Source organism: Bufo bufo, chromosome 8 (assembly GCF_905171765.1).
Source record: "Bufo bufo chromosome 8, aBufBuf1.1, whole genome shotgun sequence".
Taxonomy (NCBI): Eukaryota; Metazoa; Chordata; class Amphibia; order Anura; family Bufonidae; genus Bufo; species Bufo bufo.
In genome coordinates, this window is record NC_053396.1 from 15,277,063 (window position 1) to 15,291,316 (window position 14,254).

The window sequence follows — 14,254 nt, forward strand, 5'->3', positions numbered from 1 at the left end:
GACACCTCCCAACATCTTGATCATTGACGGTGCTGGGAGTCGAACCCCCACCGATCAGACTTGGAACACAAATCTCAAGGATATGTAAATCCTGTAAAACCCCTTTAAGCTCGAACTATATTGTATTGCAAGTCGTGTAAATGAATGAAGAATGACAATGGCACGCATAACAACATGTACAACATCCAGGCTGCACCAGCAAACCTACAGGAGATCAGAAAGGCAATGGCTTGGACCAGATTACCTGAAAAGGCATGTCACCCACTATCACAGAAGATTTGCTTTGTCCACAGTTGGAGCCCGCTTCCTCCAATTGAATGGACTGTATTGTTTTTCAGGAATGGTTTGCAGTCACTTCCTGAACACGGAAATAAATGGATTTAGTGCAAATCAACACTGATAGGATATTACTATTGCAGTATGAAGTCAGAGTAGACTATTACTAATTGTCCAAAAAATTCTATGCGAGTGAAAAATAAGCTTATGTTAGAGCATACCATCCCTACCGCATGTGATACACATAATGTAATCACTGGGCAATATGCTATTTATCCACTACGTTGACCAAGTATGGGATGAATGTATTGCCCTGTACAATGCAAAACTTATGTATCATTTAGGACAGTGAAAAATAAGCTTATGTTAGAGCAAGAATACCAATAATTTGTACCTAGGACACTGGCTGACCTGTTACATGTGCAGCTGAAGGCATCTGTGTTGGTACCATGTTCATATGTGTCCGCATTGCTTAGAAAAATAATGTTTTGATATATGCAAATGAGCCTCTAGGAGCAACGGGGGCGTTACCATTACACCTAGAGGCTCTGCTCTCTCTGCAACTGCTGTGTCCTCTGCACTATGATTGACAGGAAAGGGCAGTGTAAACGTGATCACGCCGGGTCCTGTCAAAGTGGAGGAGGCGCGTCAGTTACAGAGAGAGCCTCTAGGTGTAATGGTAACGCCCCCGTTGCTCCTAGAGGCTCATTTGCATATAATAAAACACAATTTTTCTCAGCAATGTGGGCACATATGAACATGGGGCCGACACAGACGTCTTCAGCTGCCAAGCGCACATGTAACAGGTCAGTCAGTGTCATAGGGACAAAACTGCTGACAGATGGACTGCCAAAGCATACCAGCTCTAGCAGATATGATACCTACTGATATTATATTGCAATATATTCATTACATGTAAAGCAATGCGGAATATGTTGGCGCTATATAACTAAAGATTATTATTATTATGATTATTATTATAAAAAATTGCAATTTGTTCAAAAATGGGTAAAGAAATTATTGTTTTTGTAAAATCTATTCTATCACTCAGGTCAGTAAAATATAAGCTTATGTCAGAGCATAATATTTCCAACAGATACGGCATGTATATCCAATAATATTTCTGGGTAATATCCTGCATTTGCCTAAACTGGGATTAATTTGCTGCTAAAGTCCAAAAACAGTATTTACTTAGGTCAGAGAAGGATAAGCTCACGTTAGAGCATAGCGGCTCTACCAGACACGGCACGTGTGATCCTGCTGTGCAATGTGTTCACCACAAACCACAAATAGATTGATTATATGCACATTACAAACAAGATACACTAATGTCAATCGATCATAAGCCTATGTTAGAGCATGCTAGGTCTACATTATGGAGACAGAATAATGCTTATGTCAATCAATCAAAAGCCTACATTAGAGCATACTAGGTCTACGTTATGGAGAGAGAGATTTACGTTTCTGTCAATCAATAAAAAGCCTATATTAGAGCATACTAGGTCTACATTATGGAGACAGAATAATGCTTATGTCAATCAATCATAAGCCTATGTTAGAGCATCCTAGGTCTACATTATGGAGAGAGAATTATGCTTATGTCAATCAATCATAAGCCTATGTTAGAGCATACTAGGTCTACATTATGGAGAGAGAGATTTATGCTTATGTCAATCAATCATAAGCCTATGTTAGAGCATGCTAGGTTTACGTTATGGAGAGAGAGATTTATGTTTCTGTCAATCAATCAAAAGCCTATGTTAGAGCATACTAGGTCTACATTATGGAGAGAGAATTATGCTTATGTCAATCAATCAAAAGCCTATATTAGAGCATACTAGATCTACATTATGGAGAGAGAATTATGCTTATGTCAATCAATCATAAGCCTATGTTAACTAGGTCTACATTATGGAGAGAGAGATTTATGCTTATGTCAATCAATCATAAGCCTATGTTAGAGCATGCTAGGTCTACATTATGGAGAGAGAGATTTATGCTTATGTCAATCAATCATAAGCCTATGTTAGAGCATGCTAGGTTTACGTTATGGAGAGAGAGAGAGAGATTTATGCTTATGTCAATAGATCATAAGCCTATGTTAGAGCATGCTAGGTTTACGTTATGGAGAGACCGTCTAGTGATGGAGGACACTAACCTACACTGAGAATCCGAGGCTGCAGAGACAGTTCTACTTAAAGCTATGGCCTTGGGTAGACTCTGGATCTGCCCCGTTCTGGGTTTGCAGGACATGTGCACTCTAATGCGACAGAAGTCAGATGTTTACTTCACAACTCCAATTACGATGCCTCTGCGGTGTTCATTGCATCCTCCAATTTTAGCCACAAAACTCAGGAAACAGGCCCTGCAGACACACAACGTTCACACTTCAAGAAGTGCAGAAAAAAATTCAGTTGCAATTTGACTTTCCAGCGCCCCTGTGTGTGTGAACAGGAAGGAAGTCAGCAAAGATGGCGGTAATTGCATCGCGAGTATTTTATCACTTTTTTGTGTCATTAACCTTGGGTGACTAGCATGTGCTATACTAAACCCAAAAGCCCCAGGCGTGTGTAAACACGTGCTCTACCACTAGGAGGCGCTATTATACCAAAGTGATCTAAAATTTTCTGTCCAGTTGAATACAGTCGATTGCTCTCAGTTATCAGCCACGTAAGGCTGGAAAATGGATGAGTGTGGGCAGAATACTGTCTGCATTACAGCCTCTGTGACTAATATTAGCCGCTGGACTTTAGGTTGACCACTTTTCTTACAGAGCTTCTCTCAGGGTTGCAGACAATTCTCTCTCAGACAATTATGGTATGATCCATTGAGTATGTGCCTTCTCCATCCATGTGCTACTAAAAAAAAGTTGCACAAGGATGTGGTCTACCACAAACCATCTCCAAATGGAGATAGGACCCCACAAACCATCTCCAACGCTCAGGAGACCCTGCAAAGCTCAGGGGAAAATGGCCTCCCTTTGTTTTTGGAGAGCATGTCTTGCTCTTGCCTTCTTCATGCTAAGGCTACCCACCCAAGCCTCCACCGTGAGCTGAAGCCGAGAAGGGAGAATTGGGTTTGCCGGTGGGTGAAAAATCTGGTGGCCACACAGATCCCACACCCATATAAATATAGAGGATTGCCAGCAGGATCCAACGTTTTCAGCAGGATCAGGTGCTAGCCTATTGTGTATGGGGAGCTCCCCAGCAGGGGACACAAAGATCGGGTGTGTAAGGGGTTTTCCGAGATTTTCATACTGATAACTTATCCTCTGATCGGTGGGGGTCCGACAACTGGGACCCTTGCCGATCAGCTGTTTGAGAAGGCTCCGACGCTTGCAGTAGCTTAGCTTAGCCTAGACCAGTGTTGGCTAACCTCCGGAACTCCAGCTGAGGAGAAACTACGGCTCCCAGCATGCTCCATTCATTTCTATGAAAGTGTGCATCCTGGGAGTTGTAGTTTCACCACAGCTGGAGTGCCGGAGGTTAGCCATCATTGGAGCATGTTGAATGAGGTTGAGCTGTGATACCAAGCATACCGACTGCACAATGTACTACAAGAAAATTTAGACTAGCACATTCAAGGTGCATATCCATAAAGCAAGCATACAGAGAACTAATAAAATTTCACATGCAAACAATAGAACTGAGAAATGGGGGATCATTCTAGTATTATACCTACTATAAATGAAAAAATAGAAGCTCTTTGCGCTCATTTTTGATCAAACGTGTGTCGGGCCCATCTACCTACGTCAAGGTGGGTCCCTAACACTAACAGAACTGCCTCTCTTGGACTTACCTAAGTCAATGTATACAATGTACGGCGCTTTGCTTAGTGAGCAGAGAGAAGGCCGCGCACGCTACTGCGAACGCCGGTGCCTTCTCAAACAGCTGATCGGCGGGGGTCCCGGGTGTCAGACCCACACCGACCAGGTACTCATCAGTATAAAAGACCCCTTTAATTCAGTGCACATGTTCTCCAGCAGCAGCTTAATCCTTTCTCTCGACTGACAACCGTACCCCTCAGCCGAACCGGTGTATGGGCAGCCATCAATGTGTAATCCCAGAAAACTCTGCAAAATTACAAATAAGATTCTCTGAACCTCTACGTTTTTGCAAAACTGCATAAATAGCAATTCCCCAAGACAGCACTGAGAATATTACTTTCCTATATGTACTTGCACACGTTACATTGTATTATTATGACAATACCTTTGTAGCATGGGAAGAGCAGCAGGAAGGGTTAAGGACTTTCCTTTTCTGAACCCAATACCGTTTACCATTAACATATTAAAGGGGTGAAGCCCCCGGCTGCCCCCCCCCCCCTCCCACATTACACGCTGAGCTGTGACTCTGCTTTACATTTACTTTCTTCATAGAGTGATGGCTTTCTGCCGAACCGAATTTCCACCCCTGTTTCCTCCCCATTTCCTTCTATTAGATCACAGAGGAGGCTTCACATCGGGCCCATTGTTATACCGCCAAATATCGGACATCTGGGCCGCGGATGTGATAATAATCTCGCTCTCTGATTGGATAGATGCTCCTGATGTTAAAGGGGCTCTCTAGATTTCAAAAAATAGCACTGATTAAAGAAAACCCTGACATTTTGAGGTCTCAGTGATTGAGGCCACCCCTCCTCCACGCTCCGAAGACTGGGGGGGGGGGAGCACAATGGGGGGTTTACATTTGGGAAATGAATGGCTTTCTCTGAGATAATTAGCCGGACCCCCTGATGAGCTTATGAATAGGACCCCATCCCATTAGAAAGGCTTAAAGGGCTTGTCCAGGATCAACTCAAGATTTTAGTTAGATCCCTACACAAGAACCATCCAGTTAAGCGCTCTGGCTGCAGTTGGCGATCTTCCGATCCTGGGCTGTGGACGGAATCACATGCGCCAGTTCAGCCAATGACCAGCCTCAACGATAAAGTGTCTCCAAACTGCATTTTTTATTGCGGGGTGACGTGCCGCTTGCTAGGGTGGCTAACTCGCTACCAAAGGGATCCTGGACAACCCCTGTAAGGCCTCCTGAACACGACCGTATCCGTTTTTTGGGCCTGCTAAATATTGATGCGGTCCGCGTTCATCCTGCAATTTTTTCGCAGGGCCTGCTGTAAAAAGGCCTATTCTTTTCGGCAAAACGGACAAGAATAGGACGGATTCTATAATTTGCAGCGATGTCATCCCGCGTGCTGTCCCTTTAAAAAAAAAAATTGAGTACCCATAGAAATGAATGGGTCCGTGTATGATCTGCAAAAAAATACGGTCATGTGCCTAAGGGCTCATGCATACGAACGCATGCAGCCCGTGCCCGTATTGTGGCCCGCAAACAGCGGGCACAGGCCATTTGAGTGGGTCTGCAATCCGCAAGATACAGAGAAGTGCGGCGCGGCGGCACGGAGCACTTCCGTGGGAATTCGTTCAGTGCCTCCGCACCGCAAAAAAAAATATAGAACATGTTTTTTTGCGTTGCGGGCAGAATCTTGCGGATCGCTCACCCGTTCAAGTGAATGGGTCTGCATCCGCAAACAACGGGCACACAGCCGCTGCCCGTGCATTGTGGACCGCAACATGGGCACATCTGAATGGCTGGCATGCAATACCTCATTTCTCCTGCAGTGGGCGTATGGAGAAAGGAGAGATCCCACCAGACTGAAGAAAGCTCCAGCTGTCCATACACCCACTGCAGGAGAAATGAGGTATTGCATGCCAGCCATTCAGAAGAATGGCCTACCATGTAAAGCATGGACAAGCCATGTCCTCCAGGGCACGGGAGGAGGTCCCACTTTCCACCCCTTTAAGCCGAGCGTTGAGCGCTCTACATGCTCACACTTTGAAAAATGTGTATTTCATTTCTGAAAAGCAGAACTAGAGGACCGGAAAGATACCATCTGATAAGAGAAGAAGGCGCTCAGAGCTCTCCGCAGGCTTCATCTGTCGGCCCATAGACCCATCGTCTTTGGATATTAAATACCCATTGGGTATAATAGGCCACGTCAAACCATGTCAGCCCATAGCAGCATGCTGGAATATATCTCGAGTAAAAGGGGGCACGCAAAAGGTTTAAAGACTGAAGACTGGAATGATAAAAATGTGTAACTTCACCGTGCAGAAATGTGCAAATAACCGTCGTTATAAATTTACCTTCTTGCAAAACTGCGAGCGCCGGGTGCAACCAGAAATCCGGGTGTCAGCAGGAAAACAGACACACATCTTGTGGTCATAACGTTAATAAATATAATTTGGCATTAATAGATTAAAGGGCTTCTCCTCACGGGATGCAAAGTGGTTACCAAAGTGGGGATCCGACCACTGGAACCATCCGTGTGGAGGGGAACGCAAGGGACCATCGCCCAGTTGGTTCATATACAATCATGTGGGGGGTTGAGTCAACACAACCCGTATGTAGGTGCATATCACTATGGCGAAATACATATACAAACGGAAAATGCAAATGTGATCGCACACTACATCCAGCACTCTGCCCTGCCTCCATGCTGGATGAGACATTGGTGTACATTTTGGCCAAAGCGTAATAAGCCACTCACCGCGTCAAGGTCGCCTCTATGGAGTGGTCCCTAACACTAGTTCCTACCTGTTTATGGGCCATGACAGCCACACAAAGTCCAGGGAATGCAGGTCAGCATGCAAGCCAAGCACCCATGGCCCATAAACAGGTAGGAACTAGTGTTAGGGACCACTCAATAGAGGCGACCTTGACGTGGTGAGTGGCTTATTACGCTTTGGCCAAAATGTACACCAATGTCTCATCCAGCATGGAGGCAGGGCAGAGTGCTGGATGTAGTGTGCGATCATATACAATCATGCCTGCACACATGGTCAGCCGTCGATGTATTCTGAATGGGGAGAGGAGCTTTTTATTTATTTATTTATTTTATTTATGTAAATAAATAGTATTTGTGTATCTATTACTTTTTGTTTTTTGCCATCCTTTTAATGTATATAAAAAACGTATACGTGAAACGGATGCCTCAGTCCGATGCCATACAGTGGCACCCGTTCCTTTGTAAAAAATAAAAAAAAGGATACTTTTTTTATTTTATGAAACTGCGCAGGATACAAAACTGTGGTGTGCTGCGTTTTCGTAGCCTTCTTTTTGTAATGTATATGTCGAATGGAGGCATAAAACGTGATGTGGGCACACCCTCCCAAAAAGGAAAAAATAATAATAATAATAATTGGGGAAAAATCCTTCCCCGTACCTCGGGCCCAGGAGAGTGAGGGGAATAAAACAAAAAGGAAAGGAAAAGAGGGAGAGAAAAAATAAATAAAAAATAAATAGGAAAAAAAATAAAATAAATAAGATGCGCTTTTAAGATCACCATCTTTCTGTATTTAAGTTGCCTTCCGGTCGTAGCTAGAGGGGTTAATGCTTCTGCCCACAGGTTGCTACTAGTCTCAATTACCTACACAGTATAGGTTTGATTTTTAAAGGGGGGTTCCACCTAAAACAGTGCTCTGAATCAAACATGTCACGAAAAACAGCATGGAACAGATTCAGCCTCCCCACATATGTGCAGACTGGTGAGGCTGTACCCGTTCCATGTCAGAACATAATTTGAGGCGGACTTCCCCTTTAAATTTCCCAGATAGCAGATTCTGATGGAATGACCTACGGGTATCGTGGGTATGACTGGGTGCAGTGGGGGTGAGCGAGACGACAGGTTGCACCTAGCAGAGCAACAGGAACGGGCCCTGGGGTTGGGCTGAGCGTGTATGTGTTGTCGGTGGGGGAGAGAGGAGAAAGATGCTTCCAGACACTTCTGGTGGTGACTTACCATGGTCCTTTATTACCACCAAGTCCCAAGACTGAGAGCCAGGCCTGCTGGGCTTTATGGAGGTCTACATCAGCAGTGAGCGTCCTGCATACGGTTTTACGATTCAGTTCATTATATAGTGCTGTATGCAGTAAGCTCCCCCTAGTGGTGGCTGCCGGTGGCCAGAACTGGATAATCTAACGAAATGTCTATGGAAGCTCTATAAGAAAGCAAGAAGCTCTGAACACTATAAAGGATATATATATTTATATTAGTATATATATATATAAATTAATATTTTATAATTTGATAGATATATATATATATATATATATATATATATTGTAGGGGTTTTACTTATCAGCAGGGACACCTGCCCGCATCCTCCACCAATTGTAGGGGTTTAGCTCTTCTCCGGGGGTGATTCACACAAATATCGTCGCCAGACACCAAGTTTCTGGTCCAAACATCACTTTATTTGGCTCCTCAGCAATCCAAACATAAATGGTACAAAATAAACACCTGCCCGGCTGGGCTCTAACTAAACATATAATATCCTGACTCACCTAAAGTCACAGTTCACACCCTGTGAACACATGCGGCTTTGTCAGCCAATGTCCCACAGCCTCCTGGCTGTACAGAGCACAGTACGCCCACTGTCTCCAGTTCAGTATTTTTTGTGGGGGATTGGGGCTCAGTAGTCTGCCTGACTATGGCCCTGCGACCCTCCCAGGCGTCGCTGCGTCCCCCAACTCCAGGCTATCTCCCAGCCTTGTGGTCCCTCAGCCTTGCCCAGCTGAGACCACACAGACAGAGCCTCCAGGCCTCTGTCCACAGGTAACACACTACCCCCTTTCTGACACTCTGGGAGGTGCCTTATGCCAGGCTGATTACCTCCAGCTTCTCTCACCTGTGGTGGAACAGGGGTGTGGACCACACTATCCACTCCTTCCTTGCCTCTAACCTGAGTGAGACCTGTCACTGTCTCACATATCCCCCCCTTTGTTCAAGCCTGTGAGGGTGAACACCTGCATAACCACGGGAGGCTGGTGAGAGGGTATCGACCTGGCCTGGACGTGGGGAACAGCCACCCACCCTGCTCTTTGGCTGCTCCCAATAAGAACCGGCCCAGATTGGCTTTACAGCCACACTAAGTAACCCAGTGTCAGCGAGCACTAGCTGCCGCTGACACAGAAAATTACCGGTTCTTATTTCACCGAGGCCAGGAACCTCGGTGACACGTACCTTCCCTTTGTTCTGCCAGACCCATGCCAGCAGAGCTTGGTTTATCACCAAAACCAACATCTTGCCTAACCGAAACTGCCTAAAGGCCTCATGTGCCCATCTCATGACCAGATACTCTTTTCCTATTCTTTCCCGAGTGATATTGATGCGCTGTCGTATATTTTGATCTCTCTCTCTTTTTAGATTCTCTGGCTCCTGTACATGCGCCTCACGTCCTTTCTTGGACTGCTGCAGCTCTTGCCTGAACTGTTCCCAGTCATGGTCATATCCCAACACTTTCTCCTTTGCTTTGCAGGGCTCCTTCAGCAGAGCATGCTTGCCCCTACTCGCTTTTACGTGCATCTGGGTCACTTCTTCCTTCTTTCCAACAGTAGTTACTCCAGCTACTATGGCAGTTTTAGAGACCTCTGCTTCTTTAGCGGCTTTTTCCACTTCGGCCGCGGCTCCCTTTGGCTTAACTTTGGTCTCTGTAGAACCTGGGGACTTCATGTCAACCAACATATCGGCCTTAACTTTTTCACTCTTTGTCTTCTTGAAGTCTCCAGTCTCTTTGACCGCCTTCTCATCCTTCTCGGACATGGCACCATACACTTGCCCTGTTAACCCCTCCCCCTCTTTCTCATTGAGGCAGGAGGCACCAGGGTCTTCAGCAGACTCCTCGTCTTCTGTCATTTTCTCCAGAGGCTCACCCAGGACCCTGTTCTCATTTTGTGGAGAAGTCAGGAGATATAGCCCATTGTAATAACCTGGATCCGAAAACTGATCGTTCACCTCCTCGTACTTCTTCCCCAGCAGGCTGCTGGCTATTTGGAAGGCCTTGTATGCAGAGGGGACGTCTTCCAGGCCTAGGCTACACGCTACCACGGGTCTGTGGTCTTCGGCATCCACATCAGCCCCATCATCTGGTTTAGCAGAAGCATCTTCCATCTTCTCTGCCACAGCCAGCACCACAGTGCCACCCTCTCCAGTCCCATTTTTAACAGGCTCTGGCTTCTTGACATCTTCCAGAGAACTCTCCTCTTCAGGTTTCTCACCTTCCACCTGCTGTTTGAGAGCACACTTAGATTTCTCCAACTCATCTTTTAAGCGCATGAGATTTTCAGTCTCTGCTCTGAGTTGCTTGTTCAGCCTCTCCAATTCAGCATGCTCCTCAAGCGCTTTTTCCAGGGCTTTAGCCAAGGAGAGGGCCCTGGTCTCCTTTTCCCAAGCATCAGTCTCTGTTTGGTCACATTTTTCACCATATCGAGCCGAGATGTATTTCTCTTCAGCTAGGAGCCAGTCACATTTCTCCTGTTTCTTCGCTGGATTAGACATAACTTGCTTCTGGTGGTCCAGGTCCACCATCAGATCATCCAATCCTCGCTGAAGTTTGTTCTTGGTTTTCTCCACCTTTTTGTATGTCACACCCTGTTTCTCCAGGCGCTGAACCACCAACTCCATGTTTTTCAGCAGTTTCTTTTCAGCTTTTTGCACAAGCTTGTGGGAAGTGCCCCGCTTTTTGGCCTCCGGTTCCAGCTGCTCCTTGCTCGGCTCTGCTGCAGCAGAAGTAGGAGTATCACCATTCTCTTTCTGGCTCTCCTTCTTTGCCCTTTCTGAAGCCTTCTTCAGTTGCTCTGTGAAGACAGCTAGTCCCGTCTCTAACGTTTCTAGGGAGCGTGAGGAGAGAGAGAGAGAGATCATCCTCCTGTTTGCAGCTGTACTGTCGTGTCAGGTCACCTACAACTGTCTGGATATGGGCTTCAGACCCTAGGCTGACGTCACCCGACTTAATTCTCATCTCGTCAGATATAACTGTCTGGTCGCTACTAGTGACCACCTTTGTTTCACAGGACCTTGACATGGTAGATTCACTCTCTGGGTTGCTATCGGTCACAGCACATTGTTGTGCATTTTCATAAGTGTACAATGTATCTGATGATACCATATTCAATATGGATGATCATTGCCTTTAACAACATGTGATCAGCATGAACCTGAAAAAAACCAAGATGGGTTCATAGCAAGTTCAATGTGTTAAAAGTGAATATATAGAGAAGACTATACTTTTATTATTGTTTAGAGACATGGATTTATCTACACAGGTCTCTCTAAACTTGTCTGTCTGAGGAACAATGGGTGTTTCATGGCTAAACCATGATCTGATAAGAGACGTCCATAAAACACATCTGGTGTGGAACAGATATCTATTCATATATTCATATATAGATATATTCCTGTGTGCATTTATTTAGCGTTTGAACTTATTAATGATTCATATATACTATGCAATATTGATGTATTATAACCAAATATTATTAATGTATCTTTATATGTCTATATCTCACTGAGAGGGTATATTCTAGGGGATATAAAATGTGTTTAAGTGGAAATTTCTTAAATAGGGTTTATTTTAGAGGAGCTGATGTTATTTCAAACATCATTACTCAATAGCTGAAGACAGTTAAGGTACACAAACCAGAAAAACCATCATTACTCCTATCTGCCCCATAAATTCAGGGATTAGGAAAACTTCTGATACCGCCAGTCAGTCTGAGCAAAGTGTCAGAAAGAGCCCCTCCTAATTGATTTAAGGTGTGAAAGGGCAAAGTTTAAGTAGTAATAAAACAATCTGTATATATGTTAATTCTTAAAATATTTAAAATTGTTATGTGATACAACAGTGCCATCAAGTGGTAGATGGCCAGAAGTTTCTGAAGAATGTCAGTTAAGTGACATCATCCCCATGTTTAACATACGTCACACCCACCTTATCTAATTGGTAATCCCTATTCCAAGAGGGGATGGGCATAGATAAGGATTGGGATATCTGATCCAGTTTTGGGAGAGCAAGAGGCTTCTTCTTCAAACACTTCACAAACTTCACAAAAGGAAAAACTTCACAAGGACTTCTTCACAACGGAACTCTTTACAAAGATTTATTCATCAGCATCACTTCACACGTCAGGAACATACCATAGGACGGGACATATCTGAACCTTGGAAAGCTGAGTCCATTCTAAAAGCTCTTTATCCCAAAGCCAGGGGTAATGTATAATTTATTTCATTTGCAGTAATTATAAATCGCTCTAATTGGCATATAGTTGAGACCCCATTATTAGTGGGTCAATAGTGTTAAAACAATAATTTTATGGGAAATTTTAATGAACGTGCATATCATTAGAATTCTTGTAATATTGCTATCAGAGTGGAATCTCTGGTCGGATTTTATTATCCGTAGTTAGGCCAACGGGCGTATTTATAAGATGTCTCTTACTGCCATATTCTTTGATTGAGCATAAGGAATTTTCCACAGATTCATTTCTATTGTTTTGTTGTTATTGTTACATTATAATATTTTAATAATCGGTAATAATTTGATAATAATTTGAATAACATTGTATTGTACTTGGTGTACTAAATTAAGTAAGCCCGGCATAAACGGCGGAGCATCATTTTGTGGTCAATTTTGATATTATCCTTGTATTCATTTGTATGCCATTTTTACTGCATGTATTTATTTGTAATAAATTATATTTTATATAATTAATTGCACCCTGTTTCATTATCTGCACAAATTAACTTTAGATCTCATCAATAAAAGAACTGGCGTTTATATGTCCGCCAATAAAAATTTAAATTTTTAATTTTTCATATTTCATAAAAATATGAAATCATAATTTTTATGATTTCATATCTTATATGAAATAAATACCCGACATATTTGGAGGTCCCACCGAGATTGATTGAGATATTTCTATAACCAATTTGTGCAATTAGTGAAAATATTACTTAATCCTTATTGGCAAGTCAAATTGTTGTTGTTATTGATTATTGATCAAAATCATGAGTGTAACAGGCAGCGACCCAGGTAATGGCCAGGTTTTAGCAGATAGTCCATCTGACCCAGATAAGATAATCTCTAAGGTTATCAAATATGTTTATTCCCGTTTGAAGTTAGATAAAAATATAGATGAATGGACTAATGAGCTGCAGGCAAGAGCCTATGAAGAACGTGGAGATATATGGAAGTTAGGTGGCATGGTTGATAGATACCTGACATATATGGATTTGGCAACTGATAATACCAAGAGAGACCAACACCTCTTATGTGCATTGCCGCCTGTTTTGTATGCATTGTTGGCAGTCAGTACTCTTTCAAAAGTTAGGTATGAGTCTATAATGGGTACAAAAATATATGTGTCCAAGATAGAATCAGAACTACAATCCGCAGAAGCGAAGATCAAAGACTTAGAGTACAACCTTAGTCACAGCCATGATGCATACCAAAAGGCAAAAAGTGATTTAGAGGATTTATATCTCCAGTATTCCAAAATTAAACAGACAGATGGATCAGCTCATAATATAGTCAATGCTGAAAGGGATCCATCTAACGCTGTGGGATATCCTGATCCTCCATGTCTTACTCCCCACTATCCAGACATGCCACCACATGTTCCCCTGAGAAGAGATGTTAGGGTTAAATCACCTGTGCCGTATAAGTCTCATGAATGTTGTGAAAGGGCATGTGAGTCTGACAGTGATGTGGGGAAGCATGTGACTTATTCCTTGCCACAGGATCACAGGCGACCAACATATGCTGAGGTGGTTTCTAGGAATAAAAATTCTCAATATTCAGATAAGGATCAGAGCTCCTCCAGCATAATTAAGTTTTTGAATACTACAGTATCCAAATTTTCCAAGAAAGGTTCTTCTCAGATAGCCAATCACTTGGAAATGTATGAATCCACTTTGGATTCTTTAAAATTATACTCTGATGCTGACAGGATCAGATTCCTTCCATGGGCATTTGATGATAAGTATCGTCATTACTTTACCTCATTTGGGGAGAGAGGCATTCAAGATTGGCCAAGTGTTTTGCATGAGGTTAAATTGGAATTCGGACCATACCGAACCACCACTGCTGCAAAACGGGACATATATAGCCTTACATGTAGACCCAATCAGAGTCCCCGCG

General features: G+C 43.5%; 1 protein-coding gene across 4 annotated transcripts in view; it reads right to left on the reverse strand.

Annotated features, from left to right (window-relative positions):
- The window catches only part of LOC121009389 (beta-1,4-galactosyltransferase galt-1-like), a 95,393-nt gene that overhangs the window by 9,129 nt on the left and 72,010 nt on the right, over window positions 1-14,254 (reverse strand). For 2 of the 4 annotated variants that reach the window (XM_040442479.1, XM_040442478.1), the window contains exon 2: window positions 245-358. The exons of 1 other annotated variant lie outside the window; for it this stretch is intronic. In XM_040442479.1, the coding sequence (XP_040298413.1) occupies window positions 245-256 (12 nt within the window). In that variant the 5' untranslated portion in view covers window positions 257-358. Of the gene's footprint in view, window positions 1-244; window positions 359-2,434; window positions 2,484-14,254 lie in introns of those variants that run through there. One more of the 4 variants, XM_040442480.1, reaches the window with a different exon arrangement.